The following is a 14,027-nucleotide window of genomic DNA, read 5'->3' as shown; positions in this document are numbered from 1 at the left end:
AGCTCCCTCCTCCACTGTTGGAAGTACAATCAATGCTAATTAATTAAGGACCAGAGCCTGCCAACCATGGTCACACCAACTTCCGTGCTGCTTCCTGAATATTCAGGACTCACACTCCCTAAAATTTTGTGAGGATCAGCCCCCAGCAATTTGGGTTGGAAACAACAGAAACTCTCTTTGCAGACCGGAAGGAGTGGACAGGCATGTCTGTGTCACAGCTGAGAGCTGGAGGAGTCGTCTGAGGTGGGGCAGACCCTGCTGAGCTGCAGCTGTAAATCAGCAGTGAGGCATCCTGCAGGCGTCCCTAAAGGCTCTCTGCCAACAGCAACCACGGAGCTGGCACAGCCTTTACACCCAGCAAAGCTAAGAGGAGAGTGCTGGTGTGGGGCCAGAGACAGAGCACAAGCACCCTCCAAAACCAAGGAGGAGCAAAATCCTTTACCTTAGTGCCCAAAGTGATGTGGAGAGACGAAGGCAAGGGCTGGGTGTTAATGGACAAAGATGGGGAGGCTTCTTGAGAGCAGAGGAGACAGGGCAGCGTCCCAGGAGAGTGAATGGACTTCACTGGAGCAGCAATGGGAACAGTACTGGAGCTCACTAGGTGAGGCTGCGGCTGAGCTTGATTCCTAACCCTGCCAAAGGGCTTCTGATGCTCTAAGAGTGAGGAGGGACCAGTGGGGAATCCCAGCTCCTGATCTGCCCCTCCACTATGCCACACTGAGGGACCCTCACACAAAGGAAAAACACAATAACTTGTGCTTTCCACTGCAAAGGTAAAATTACTTTTCAAGTCTGCTGAGCACAGGAACTTGTGCCATGAATATGAGCACCAGGCTCACGCCTTGCTGCATCCTATGGAATGCTACACGCAGTGACAACAGGAGCTCCTGCAAGGCTCAACAGCCTCCCACCACTCCTCAGCACATCACTGGATTTTCATCACTTTGCACCCAGCCTCTCCAGTCGTCCCAGCAGCTGGCACAGGTTGTGGCTGGTCTCCAGGCTCACAGTTGTAACCAGTCATGGAAGCTTCTCATGGAAAATTGCAGGAAAGGACTAGACAGACAGGTATTGGCTGCTGGATTTAACACACTGTGACTCCCATGTGCCTCAGTTTCTCCTTTGCACAGCATCCAGTCAGCTGGAGCTACCACACCACAGCGCAGACAAGCCACGAACTCAGTGGAGTCCAACCTGCCAGGGCTCGTGGTTTGGCTGGAGCCAGAGGCTCTCTCTGACTCATCCTGCACACTCTCGAGCTCATGGCTATGGATGAGAATCCCATTGAGAGCACTCCAGGCTCAATTTACACTCCCTGTGGGAGTGGATTTGTGCATAAACAATGCAGATTTTGAGCAGAGCTCAACCACCTGGTTGGAGAAGATCCTCACTTGGATGGATGAATGGATGTGGGGCTAATGAGGACAAGCTCCCAGCAGTGGACCCTGTGTGTATGCTCTGCACCACCCCGGTTTTCAGCTGGTGATGCTGTTGTGAGCTTGCCTTGATGCCACTCACAACAGGATGAGACCCTGATCCCCCTCTGGAGCTCTGTTACATCTGTGAGGGATGCTCATCAGCTTCCTTGGTTTTATTTCAGTTTGGATCCTGGAGGCAGTTCAGTGTAGGACCCCTGTGGGAGGCAGAGACCAGCTGAGCGTGGAGTGGACTTTTCTCCAGAGACCAGAAGTGCCCTTTGCAGGAGCAGGGCATCCATTCCCCACCATCTCTCTGTGAGCAGAGCTGTTATTCAGCAGCACACCCAAGGCCCGGACATCAGAAATGCATGCACTCATGGGCACACCTCATAACACCTCAGCAAATCCAGCAGGAATCAAGCAGGATGGGCCACATGCTGCAGCCCTGCTTGTGCATCCCAGTTAATCCCTCAGTGTGATGGTGCCAGCTCTCCTCTGCCTACAAATCACAGAGGTCTTGGCTAGAAAACATTGGCCTTGCAGGTCAATGTTTTCTAGCATCACCTCTGTAGACCTCTGGCTGTTTTGCAAAACTCCAGCATGGATAACTAAGAAGAGCCTGGCTACTGGCAAGTGACTTAAATCTGCTAACACAGGTCTGCTCTGGGGGAAATGCTGCAGGCTTTGCAAACCAAAAAAGCTAGGAAGGTCAAGTGTGCAGAACCTGGGATGAAAGGCACTACCTTTCTGTCAACTGTGTGCACCCTGAGGTGAGGTTTGGCCCCATCCATAGGGAATTTTGAACTGAGAAGTGGATGTGTCTTTCCTCCCTGCACACAGGTGCATGCAGCTGTGTACAGAGAATATTCTATCGCCTTCCTCTTGTCTCTTAAGTAGAGATGAAGGCTGTTTTATTCCCATGCTGTGAATCACACCCACAAATCCCTTTCCCCAGCACCAGCCTCCCCAGTATTGCTCTAATCAAGGGAAGGCAGTGCACTGAGGCTCCAGACAGCTCGGTTTCAATTAGCACCTGCTAACAGCTGAGCCTATATAGCAGTCTTTTCCAGCAAATTGTACACCAAGAGATCAATGGTTCATACAGGACTAATACTGCTGTAACCCCTCCTGCCTCCATCACTGTCAATTGCCTTGTGGTTTCACTTCACTTCTCCACCTGATGGGCCTTCCTGGAGCAGCCATTACAAGGTGACACACATTGCTTTTCCCCTCTGTAACGAGCCTGCCACCGCCCCTCCTCAATCCTTCTTCTTTTTCTCCTTTTAATATGCCACAATTATATTGGCTTCTCTGCATGGATCCACCCCATTTAGCGCTGCCCAAGACCACTTATCCCGAAAGACTCTCTTTTCATCCACAGCACAGACTGCACATCTTGCAAGTTGTTCTGTGTACTTTTTACACTCCAACATCTCCTGGCCTGATTAGGAATCTGGTATTTCCTTTTCCACAGAAGCACAGCATCTGCTCAGAGAATTAACCCCACCAAGGGCTTCGATAACAGAGGTCTGTGGACCAGCATCTGCACTCTTGAATATACTCTATGGTATCTTTGCTCTGTTGCCACCCCAGAAAATCCTGAGGAAACAGAGATGATGATGTTTGTACTCAATGTCTTGCTATGCCTGCATTCCCATTATCCAGGGCTTTGTTTGTTCCCAGATGTATCACAGGTGGGCTGAAGACAGCAGCAAGTGATTCCATGCCCAACACCACAAATGGATGTGCAGGACCTGAATGTCTCAGCCTTTCCTGACTTTTTGGTAATGGGTTCTGCCACACACAGCTGCTGTGACATGTCCTGGGGATGACTGCCAGCACACACTACTGAGGTTGTGCACTCCTAAAAATGGTGCCCAGAGCTGCCACATTTTCCTCTTTGAGCCTGACTGGAAATTTGCTTTGCAGTCTCAGAGCATCCAGGACTTAAGACACTGGAAACTCTTCAAATGGGATAAATAATTAGCATTACATTCAGTCCAAGTTCTGTTGGACACATGGGCTGGTGGGAGCAGGCTGCTCTGGAAATATGAGATATCTGGTTCACTGGGATGGCCACATGTGACTTCCAAGGTGAGACCTTTCGGAGCTTTTGGAGGCTAATTGGAGCCAAATTCCTGAAGCACTGAAGGTTTCCACTCTACCTGTCACAGTTTTATGTGCTCTTCCATTTCTGGAAACCTTTGAGAGTGTAAGGAAAGGATGAGGATTGCTTCATCCCCCACCAAAAGGAGCTCAGTGTTGAACAGGACACAGCTCTTCTTCAGCAGTCAGTGCTCATGTAAAGAACAAGGCTCATGGCTATTCCCACTGTGCTGGGATAAACCTCAGCTTCTTAAGGGTTAAAAATCTGTGCAAATGAGATTTTGGCTTCTATCAGCCTTTGGGGGCTCCCAGCTGCTGTGGCAATGTGTCCATTTACCACAACCCGTCAGCAGAGGAAGCCATGCTCCTGCTCCATACAAGAGGACGATGCCATGCCAAGAAGGAAATCCAAACCTTTCCTCACAGCCTCTCCTCAACAAGCAGGCCTTGCTCAGCACTGGGTTTCAACAAGGACTTATTGGCAAGGACTCTCTGGCTTATGTAGATGAGCCACAAATTTGGTTCTGCCCCCTCTGCACAGGCACAGCCTGGCAGGTCCTCCCTCTGCCCCAGGGGTTGTGGCAGCATTGCCCCATGTCAGCAGTAATCCTCCACTTGAAGCTTCTCTAGATGTCTGGGTGGACTACAAATCCCATTCCTCCTCCTCCATTGCCTGTTGATGTGTAATGAAGCCTAAGAAACTACTGAGACATGTTTTTCCTTAACACTGGCAGAACTAGTGAGTCCTGGCAGACTGTGATCCTCCTGACAGTTTCTTCTTCTCACCACAGACATGAACTATTTTCACGGGTCTTGTGGGATCACAGGTTTGTACAAAGCCTGATAGATCCACATTCTAAAGCTGTGTTTTCTTTTTTATTTTCTGTCTTTGATTCTTTTACAGATTTGTGATCTGCTTCAATACACAGGACCTATTTTTGGGAAGGGTTCCCTTTTTTGCTAGCATCACAGATATTGCCAGCTAGGTTTCCTTCCAAGCTCTTGGATGGCTCATGTGGGACAGATCTCCACTTTACTCCAGAACTTCATCAGCTCCATTTCAAACAACTACTTCCATTTCCAGAAAGTGGCAAATTCACTTCCAGTGACTCCCAGACAGAATTGTACAGGGAAAGCAGGCAGCTTCTTCCCAATGTCCACAAACTTTGGTAACGTGCAGGAAGCAAGACTTCAAAGCTCTGAACCATCAGGCTGTGTTTCCTCTCACCTAACTGTCCCTCCCTTCTCTCCCCGACTTGCACTTCAAGAACATCTCACCTCCTGCACCTGACAGCACTTACCACAGTGGGACATCAATCTTATTGCTGATCTGTGGCTATTTTTCACACACAGGTAGGAGTTGTGAGCTCTCCAATTCCTGTCTGACAGGCACGAGCTGTGCTCTGGCAGTGTGTCCCAGCAGGACAGGCCATGCTGTGCCGTGCACCAGCGACTTTCTGCAGCGCAAAATTAACAGACAATGTGTGGAAATGAACCCTCTTGATTTCCCAGCTCCAGGGAGGGAGGAGCAAGCCTGGCATGTGCTCCTGACAGGGCTATCCTGCATTGCTGGCTGGACCCCTGTGGGATGCTCGGCTCTGGAACCTGTGGAGTGATGAGGCAGTGGGCAAGAAAGCACAAGCACTAAAAATAGGCTGTTTGTGGTAGGGGCTGACCACATTTATTAGCAAGCCTGTGCTCTGGCTGACCACAAGGTCAGCTGCCTAGAGCTTGGCCGTAATTCACTCTGTGTCTGGGCAGGAAATCTACTTGAGCTCAGGGGGATGTCCAGTAATAGAAAAAGTTGTTCCAGGACCTTGGGCTATTTTTGCTGTTTTCTTTTATTTTGTAGGCAGAGAACCTTTTGGGAGATGCATCTTGTGCTGGAAGAAAAGAAAAATAAAGCCAGGTGCTCATGAACAGAGAGAGGGGTAGAAATGGAAAGGGGAGGATACAGATGTTTGTGCCTGTTTGGGTCAGGGATTCTTCTTAGACAGTCTCACCTTCACCAGGGAAGACCAGAGCAACAAAGGGGACTCCAGAACTTGATGGGCTCTTAAACACCCTAACAGTGTGCAGCAGAGTCCAATAGGTTGCAGCAGGGGTGTCCCTGCAGGTGGGGTTGCTGTCTCTTCTGCTTCCCTGCAGCTGTGGGTTGGCAGGGAAAATGGGGAGGCAGTGGGAAAACCATCACAGTAATGAATGCTAAAGGGTGGAGATGATGGACCTTCCTTGGAAAGGCATCAGAGGGCAACTTGAATTACATCCAGGTTGCACCTCTGGCCAGTAAGGGATGGGCCAGCAGAGTGTCCCCCAGCAGATGCAGTAATCCCACTAGGACAATGCTGGCTCCCAGTGGATGGCCACGAGCCTGGGCCAGCTTAGCTGTGAGCAGCAATGAGCAAGGGGAGGCAAAGAGGAGATGCCTGCCCTTGAACGGCAGCCTTCAGAATGACTTAAGCAGGCTCTGCTGAATGGGGCTGCAGTTTGGAGTGAGGCTGGTATTTTCAGCCAGCTGGATAATGAGAGCATCCAGAGTTATAACAGGAAGGATGAAAAAATGTAATTGCTAATGGGGAATTAATTGTTAATGGGGAATCATCATTGCAGGAGGGTGTTCCCGGTGTGGTCCCGCAGGGATGTGTTCTTGGCCAATTGCTAATCACTCGTCTTATCAATTATCTTGAAGGCAACATAAAACTGTTGTTGGCAAAGTTTGCCAGAGACACAAGGGCTGATGTATATAATGGAAAGGATGAGTCCATCACACACAGAGTCCAGAGCAGTTAATATACGAGCCTTTCCTCGGCATGAGCATGTGTTTCATGCAGCCAAACACAAGTCCATTCATCTCCAGGGGAGGAATGTAGGTCAGACTAGCAGAATGCAGGACAGTGTCCTGGGGAGGACAACACTGATAAGGCCTTGTCAGGAGCCACTTGGGGACAAGTGCCAGTGCTGAGAGCAAAACTTGGCCAGAGGCAGAAGGAGGTGTCATGGGAGGTAGGAAGGTGCTATGTAAGGAGAAGACAGAGCTTTTTCCTGAACTGGCCCCAACCTGAGCCTGGGAGAAGGCACCACTTCCAGCCTCCCAGCCGGCCACTCTGCACACACACTGTCAGTCCCTCTGACCTCGCCTTCCCCAGGAACTGCCTGTGCCCTGGCAATTACAAAAATTCAGATCACTCTGTTGCACATGCAACTCACCCTGGGGAAAGGGTGCAAAAACAAACAACACATGACAGATGTTTGTCATGTCAGTTAATGCATGACTGAAGGACACTGTGATAGCACCGAGAGGGGGAGGAGAGGAGAGGAGAGGAGAGGAGAGGAGAGGAGAGGAGAGGAGAGGAGGATACTTCAAATATACTTATAAATGTATATTTGTAGATGGCACTCCTGCAGAACCATCTTAGGTTGGATGCACAAGGCCACCCCATCACACCTCTTGCATCCAGCCACCTCAACTCAACAGTTTGCACAACAACCAAAACCTACACAGATCTCTACAAACAAAACACACAGCCCGGTGTGAACGTACAAACCACCTCCTACACAGCAAATCCAGAGAACACCTCCAAATTCAAAGTGTCTAGTTGAAGCATGCCAGGCAGATGGCATTCCCTGGCATGGGCTGACTTCCGTGGAGGAAGCAGAGTCCAGAAAGAGCTGGTCACACCTCTGTCAGCCAAAAGATGCAACACAGACAAGGCTGGGCAATTCTAGAATGGGAAAGAGGTTTTCCTATCTACAGCTGGTTTCTCTTTGAAAAGCCAATTTGCCTGGCTTTGCTGTGCATTTTGAAGGCTATTTACTGGTCCAGGCTTTGTCATTGCAGCAGCATTTCTAACAAGGTATGTGCAAACTGGAGCCCCAGGGAGGCTTTGCAGCAGAACCAACTGCAAAAGATTAGTCAGGGCTTAAGAGAGCAAGAAAAAAGGGAGAGTAATGAAACAAAATCTCTCTTTTCCTCGGCTGAGGAATGATGGGGGCTAATTGCTTGTTGCTGGTGAGGAAGAGAGGAGATGGGAGCTTCTTCACCCATCAATAAATTAACCCCAGCATGTGGCATCTGAAGTGCATTCATTTCCAGAGCCTTTTATCTCTTTGTCTCCTCTCCTGGGTGAAAACATAATTATTGTTTAAACATGAGTTAATTCAGCAAGGTGAGGATCAATAAAGCAGAATTACTCCTCTTTTAAAAGCAAAGAAATCTCAATCTGGGACAGACGTGGACATAACTCTGGCAAAGCTGATGGATGGGGAAGACACCTTGGTCACAGCAGAGCTCCCTCTTTCCAGGACTGCCTTAGGCATTGGGTTTAATAAGAACAAGTCAGTCCAGCAGCAGGCAGTCACAGCATTCAGTACAAAAAGCTGAAATCACCCATGCATGTACACTTTGTAGCCTGACATGTGGTTAGGCATCTCCACCATATACACACTTCCCACATAAGAGCCTGGGTTAAACCCCAAAGCTTGTGCTGTGACCTCTCCCAGACCTTTGAAGGAACTCAGACCCTGCTAGGGAGGAGGTCCCTGCACTGCAGGGACCCCTACCAGCTCTGCTCTCACACAGTGGAGGCCTTGGACAAGCAAAGGTGTCAGTGTCACAGCAGACAGCAATCGCTGCTCTGCTCAGCCTTCCCCATCACCTTCCCCAACCCTGAAATAAATTGGCAGCAAGCACTGCCTGGAGAACAAAACACAGGAAGGAAAACCGAGCTATCCAAATTAATGGGAAGTTGATTAGAGGGCTAGAATACCTCTTGTATGAGGAAAGGCTGAAATACTTGGTATTTTTCAGCCTGGAGAAGAGAAGGCTCTGGGATGACCGTCCAGTACATAAAGGGGCTACAAAAGACCTGAGGAGGGACTTACAAGAACATGCAGTGACAGGACAAGGGGTAAAGGCTTTAAACTGAAAGAGATTAGGTTTAGATTAGGTATCAGGAATAAATCCTTCACTGTGAAGATGGTGAGGCACTGGTGAAGGTTGCTCAGAGAAGCTGTGGATGTCTCCTCCCTGGAAGTGTTCATGGCCAGACTTGACCGTCCAGTACATAAAGGGGCTACAAAAGACCTGAGGAGGGACTTACAAGAACATGCAGTGACAGGACAAGGGGTAAAGGCTTTAAACTGAAAGAGATTAGGTTTAGATTAGGTATCAGGAATAAATCCTTCACTGTGAAGATGGTGAGGCACTGGTGAAGGTTGCTCAGAGAAGCTGTGGATGTCTCCTCCCTGGAAGTGTTCATGGCCAGACTGGATGGGGGTTTATGCAAACTGGTCTAGTGAAGGTGCTGCTGTCCATGGCTGTGGGATTGGAGCTTGATGATCTTTAAGGTCCCTTCCAACCTAAACCATTCTGTGATTCTTTATGGAGGGCACAAGGCTCTCCCCTTCTCTCTCAGGTTTTCAGCCTGTTCTGCCTGCTGTGTGCTCTCCCATTTTTCCTGCAGCACCTATCCATCCCTCCAAGCCAGCTGGATCTGTGCAGGTGGGGACAGCCCTGTGGGGGCAATGCCCATCTCTGCAGGCAGGTATGGCCCAGTCTGGCAGCCCCATCTAAAGCTGTTTATTCATGCACTGGGGATGACAGTCCTGGACACCCTCTTCCATTGCCCCTCGGCCTTTTCCTGCAGCAGGACACCCCAAACCCACTGCTAAAGCCAGAACGTTAGTGCCAGCCTCCGAGCATCCCTCTGGGGCTGCCCTGCTGGATGTCTCTGGTCTCCCACCACCCAGTGCACACCCCTTGGGAAGTTCCAGTCCACAGCTGTGTGATGTATGTGAAACCTGAGCAGCCTGCCAGAGATGCAAAGCAATCTGTCACCCCAAAGGTCACAGAAACCCCAAATCCACTGACCTCTGAGCCCCTCCACTCCCTTCCCCCATCACTGGGGATCATCCCAAGCTTCTGCATCCCAGACAGATGCTCTGCAAGCTCCAAGGAGAGGGACTAAAGGTGAGCAGCAGAGGAGTTAACACATGAACAGCCTCACCTTCACCAAGCCTGATGCTGCTTTTATTAATTCATGTGGCACTTTGCAGGACGCTCCAGTAATCACTGCGGTGCATATGAGAGCCAGGAGAGGGTGGCCAGGCTCCCTCCGCCGTGCTCACGCTCACTTAACAGCTTGTCACATCCTCCTCACTCAAGTATTCAGTGCTAATGCATCTCTTAGAGTGCTTCATGAGCTATTAAAGTCGAACGTGCCTCAAGTACATGATAAATGGACTCTGTGCCAGCATCTCCCCACCACTCCACCGGGTCCCTGCCACCAGTGGGATTAATCCATCCTCCCACCCCGTTCCTGCTGTGCAGTTCCAGCCTGAGTGCCCGGCTGGTGGGGGATGAGCTCTGGGTTGGCAGGTGAGGAGAGGCTGCAGCAGGGCAGGGGGGGGCTCTGGGCGGGGGGCACAGGGCACAAGCTTTGGGTCTCTGGTGCTGACGTGCCTGTGTGCAGCCTCTCCGGGCCGGGCACGGTGGGGTAGGCGGGAGATCTGCTGCTCCAAAGCTCAGAGCATACCTCAGCACTTCAGAGATGTGCCCCTGGGGGACAGACTGAGGACAGTCCTGAAGGTGTCCTACTATCTCATAAGTAATTTTCTGACCCTGTACTCTTTTTTTGTCCCCCAGTGAAGCAGCTACAGCTGGGAAGAGCCCTGCCACACTTCTCACACTCCATTCAGGCAGTTGTTGATGCACACAGGTCACAGCAGATTCAGTTTTGAGCTGGTGGCCTAGGAAACTCCCTCCCAGACACAGGCAGGCAAAGGAAACAGGAGGGACATGAGGACATGGGAGGCTATGCTGCCAAACTGAATCCTGCTGTATCATAGAGCAGAAAGTGACACAGGTCACTGCAGCTCTGCACCAGCTGTCAGTGGCAAAATATGTGGTCCTGCTCACTGCATTTGTTCTTCTCTAGACAACACAACTCAAGTGTGTGCAACCATGAAGTACCTGGCACTTCTGTGTTTTGTGCATCTCCCTGTGCATCAGGTCTGGGTTACCATTCAAAGCATCCAAAGGATGCTCTGGCAGTCCTACTGCCAGGTCCTTTAAAGATCCCCAGGCAGTGATCCTGCAAGCACACCAGGATGAGCAGCTTTGCTTCTCTGCAGGAAGCATCACACCATCATCACATACAGCTCAGCACCCAAATGCTTTGAGCAGGCACCCTGGGAACACCAGCCAGCAAGATCCTTCTGTGTCCAGAGAGTGGCTGTCCCCATGCAATGTGGGTGTAATACCAAACCCTAGTGCTTTGTGACCAACCTGGAAACTTGGGACAATGTAAACCCACCCAGCTGGATTTAAGGCAGCTCAGTGGGCACTCTGCCTGGATTCCTCAATTTCCCAGAGCCCAAGGATACACAGATGTCTTTACTGGATTTAATGAGCAAAATTCCCCTCTAAGATCTTCTAAAAGCTACTACAGACAGGCTGCTAGGAAAAGCAGGGAATTCTGGAGGTTCCCCATTTTTTCCTATTTTTGCAGAGCTGGACTCTACACCAGGACCCAACCATCCCTCATAAGCTTCCTGCTCCTGCCTAGACCCAGGATCATGTGAGCTCCTCCGGCTCCCAATGCCAGCAGTGACTCGAAAGTGTAATCTCTCTAAAGCCACCACTAAAATAAGCCCTGAAACCTCTGCCAACCTGGAGAGATGTGAGCTAGTGGTGGCCACAGATGTGTGGTGGCAGTGGGGATTAAGTCACCCCAAGGAGGTGAGAGCAGGATGAAGCATCATCCATCATTGTCATGGGTCCAGGCATCATGGAGCTGTCAGGGGTGATTGGAGTTGGGAGCTGTCAGGCTGATGCTTCCTCCCAACTCCTCACCCCTTCATGGGTGGGCTGCTTGGGGCAATGGCCACAAAAGAGTGGGCAAAGGGGTCCAAAGCAATAGAGACAGAGAGTTGTGGGCAGGGCAAGGGGCGTCAGCAGATGGAGATGCAGGATGCCCAAACCCCAGAGTGATGGGCTGGAGGGGACACTTGTCATGGAGAGAAGTGATAACGTGCACAGAAATAACGTCAGGCACACCTGGAGGGTGCACCCAGCTTCCCCCAGGAGAGAGGCTGGAGGAGCAGCATTCCCATTTCTCAGGACCCCCAGGGCCTGGGAGGTGTGAAGGACTCACCCTGCTGGCTGTGCCTCTGGGCGTACACCACCACCACCGCGGCGAGCACCACGCAGCAGGCTGACGGGACAGGGTTAGCCATCTGTGGAAGCAAACACAGGCAGGAGCAGTCAGGGTTTGCCCCCAGGGCTGAGGGCCCCCAGTGATGGCACTGCAAGGAGATGACAGCTCCATCACAGGGAAATTCACTGCAAAATGAAGGATTTTACTGGGACATGCTTCATCACTTGATAGCCTGTGGCACTTTCCATGGGAGGTGCCTGGAGGCGATGACATGCCTTGCACAAATGCTCTATCTTCCCCATCTCATTTTCAACATTTTCCTTATGAAAGCCAGCCCCTGGTGGGGCTCCCCTTGGCAGATGCAGCACCATCCCAGGAGCCAACTCTACCTGCATGTAGATTCCAGAGGGGTTTTGAGGAGAGGGGAGCACACCCAGGTAGTCCACAGCAGCAGTTGGTGCTGCAGGATGTGCAAGATGTTGATCTCAGCAGAGACCTCAGCCTCAGCCATCTGCCACCAATATCTTGATGGACCACAGCTGTCCCCCACTTCTCTGGGCTGGGAGAGGGGAAGAGGCTACTCTGTCCTGGTGAGCTGTGCCTTGTCCCAGGAGATGCTGTGGTGCAGGGAGGTGTGGAGAGGGTGACAGCTAAGAAACATCCTGCCTGCCCCAAAAAGACCCTCCAGGAATGGACAAATGGCAGCAATAACTACAAGAATACCCTGCACCGCCCTGCCAGGCTGGAGATGCCCAAGCTCTCATTTTCTTGCAGCCAGGGTTGGTAGAGGAGACTAGAGCCAGGAGGGAGCTGCTGGGGACAGCAATGGGAATGCTGGCCCACCCACCAGGAAGTAAATTGCACCATGTATGAAAAGCAAATTGCACCTTCAAAACCATTTAAGCCTCTCTAATCTCCAGTGCCATATCAGTAACGTGCACAGGATTGCCTTTTAATCTAGAACATGAGTATGGGCTCATTAGCCAGATGGCATCCATTTAAACCTAAATAAAGGGGGAGCTCCATTGGTGAGAGAAAAAATGTGCAGCAGAACATATTCCATTACCCAGTGTGACTGTTGCAGGAGCCCAGATGGGCTCGGGTTCACAGCCAGCCTTTGCAGCAGCTGGGTGGGATTGCACGAGCAGATTTTGGGGTGCAGCTGGACCAGCTTGATCTCAAATGTGTCTTAGGGGCAGGGATGCTGGCGGAGACAGTGGGTCTGAAGAGGATGAGCCTGGAGATGGGCAGAGAAGGGATCCATGTCCTTTACCACTGATCTTTTAGTGCTGGGTTTGGTCTCTAAGGGCTGGCAGCAAGAGCCATTCCCAGTGTGCTGGTGCTGCAGAGCATGGACAGGCAAGCCCCAGACCTCGCTGCCAGCCCTCACAGGTCACCTTGAGCAAATCACTCTAACTGCCTTCCCTGTGCCTCAGTTTCCCCATCTGTAAAACAGAGATAATGAAGGTGACCTTCCTCTGAAAGCTCTGGGTGAGGAGCGCTAAGCGCTAATTACAATCTCCTTATCACTCACTCTCCTTCTTCCCCCCTCCTTCTCTCCTGCCTGCTCTCCACTGCCTTTCCCATATGTGCTGCTGTGCCTGCAGCATGGCTCCCTGACTGCCACCCTACCTGTGCTCCAGCTGCTGTCACAACTGGCACCTCAGGGAGTGGGTGACAGCTGGAACCTGAGGCAGGTGGCAACGCCACATCCTGGGGCACTGCTGGCATGTGGGATGCTGAGCAGCTTGGAAACCACCTGCAACCCAGGAACCAACTCTCCCTATTTACTCTCAAACTTACTTTCCACTGAATCTTCCCTTTCTACAGCCCTGGGAGTTGATGGTGGCACCAGGACTTGAAGCAGGCAAGGGACCAGGGGCCACAGTCTCCCTTCATCACAGTCCAGATTCCTCCAGCTAGTGCAACCACCCCATTTCTGGGGACAATGGCAATGACAGGAGGTGGGACAAGACCCCCCAGAAACCAGCCTACTATTTGGAAAGTGTGAGATCTCCTTGATGCAGCCTTCAGCTTGGCTCAGGGCAAATATCATCACCAGCATCATGCTCTACCTCCCGCCCTGCCAGGGAACAAAGCCACCTGCTGCCCACCCCCTGCTGCTCCTCCCTCGTCTCATCAGCTCTTAAAATAATTGCTGCTGCTCCTGCCCATGTGCCTAGGCCAGCACATGTCTCTCGAAACAGAGTTCTGTAGCAGAGAATGGCTCCTGTCCCAAAGCACTGATAGTCTCAAGGGACACAGGTGGAGTAAGAGAGAGCAGAAGGACCCAGATATGATCCCTGAGGACTCTGTGGCATGGCCAGTGTTATGAATAAAAAAATTA

At 51.1% G+C, this 14,027-nt stretch overlaps 1 protein-coding gene across 1 annotated transcript in view; it reads right to left on the bottom strand.

The window, feature by feature from the left end:
- CNTFR (ciliary neurotrophic factor receptor) overlaps window positions 1-13,589 on the bottom strand; it is an 84,554-nt gene extending 70,965 nt beyond the window's left edge. The window contains exons 1-3 of the mRNA XM_041468692.1: window positions 13,583-13,589; window positions 13,304-13,308; window positions 11,678-11,763 (exon numbers count right to left, since the gene is read on the bottom strand). Of these exons, the coding sequence (XP_041324626.1) occupies window positions 11,678-11,759 (82 nt within the window). The 5' untranslated portion in view covers window positions 11,760-11,763; window positions 13,304-13,308; window positions 13,583-13,589. The remainder of the gene's footprint in view (window positions 1-11,677; window positions 11,764-13,303; window positions 13,309-13,582) is intronic.
- Between the last annotated feature and the right edge of the window lie 438 nt (window positions 13,590-14,027).

The sequence above is a fragment of the Pyrgilauda ruficollis genome, unplaced genomic scaffold, assembly GCF_017590135.1.
Source record: "Pyrgilauda ruficollis isolate IOZ18807 unplaced genomic scaffold, ASM1759013v1 scaffold228, whole genome shotgun sequence".
NCBI classification, from domain to species: Eukaryota; Metazoa; Chordata; class Aves; order Passeriformes; family Passeridae; genus Pyrgilauda; species Pyrgilauda ruficollis.
The sequence above is the reverse complement of the archived record's forward strand: the minus strand, read 5'-3'. Positions and strand labels throughout refer to the sequence as shown.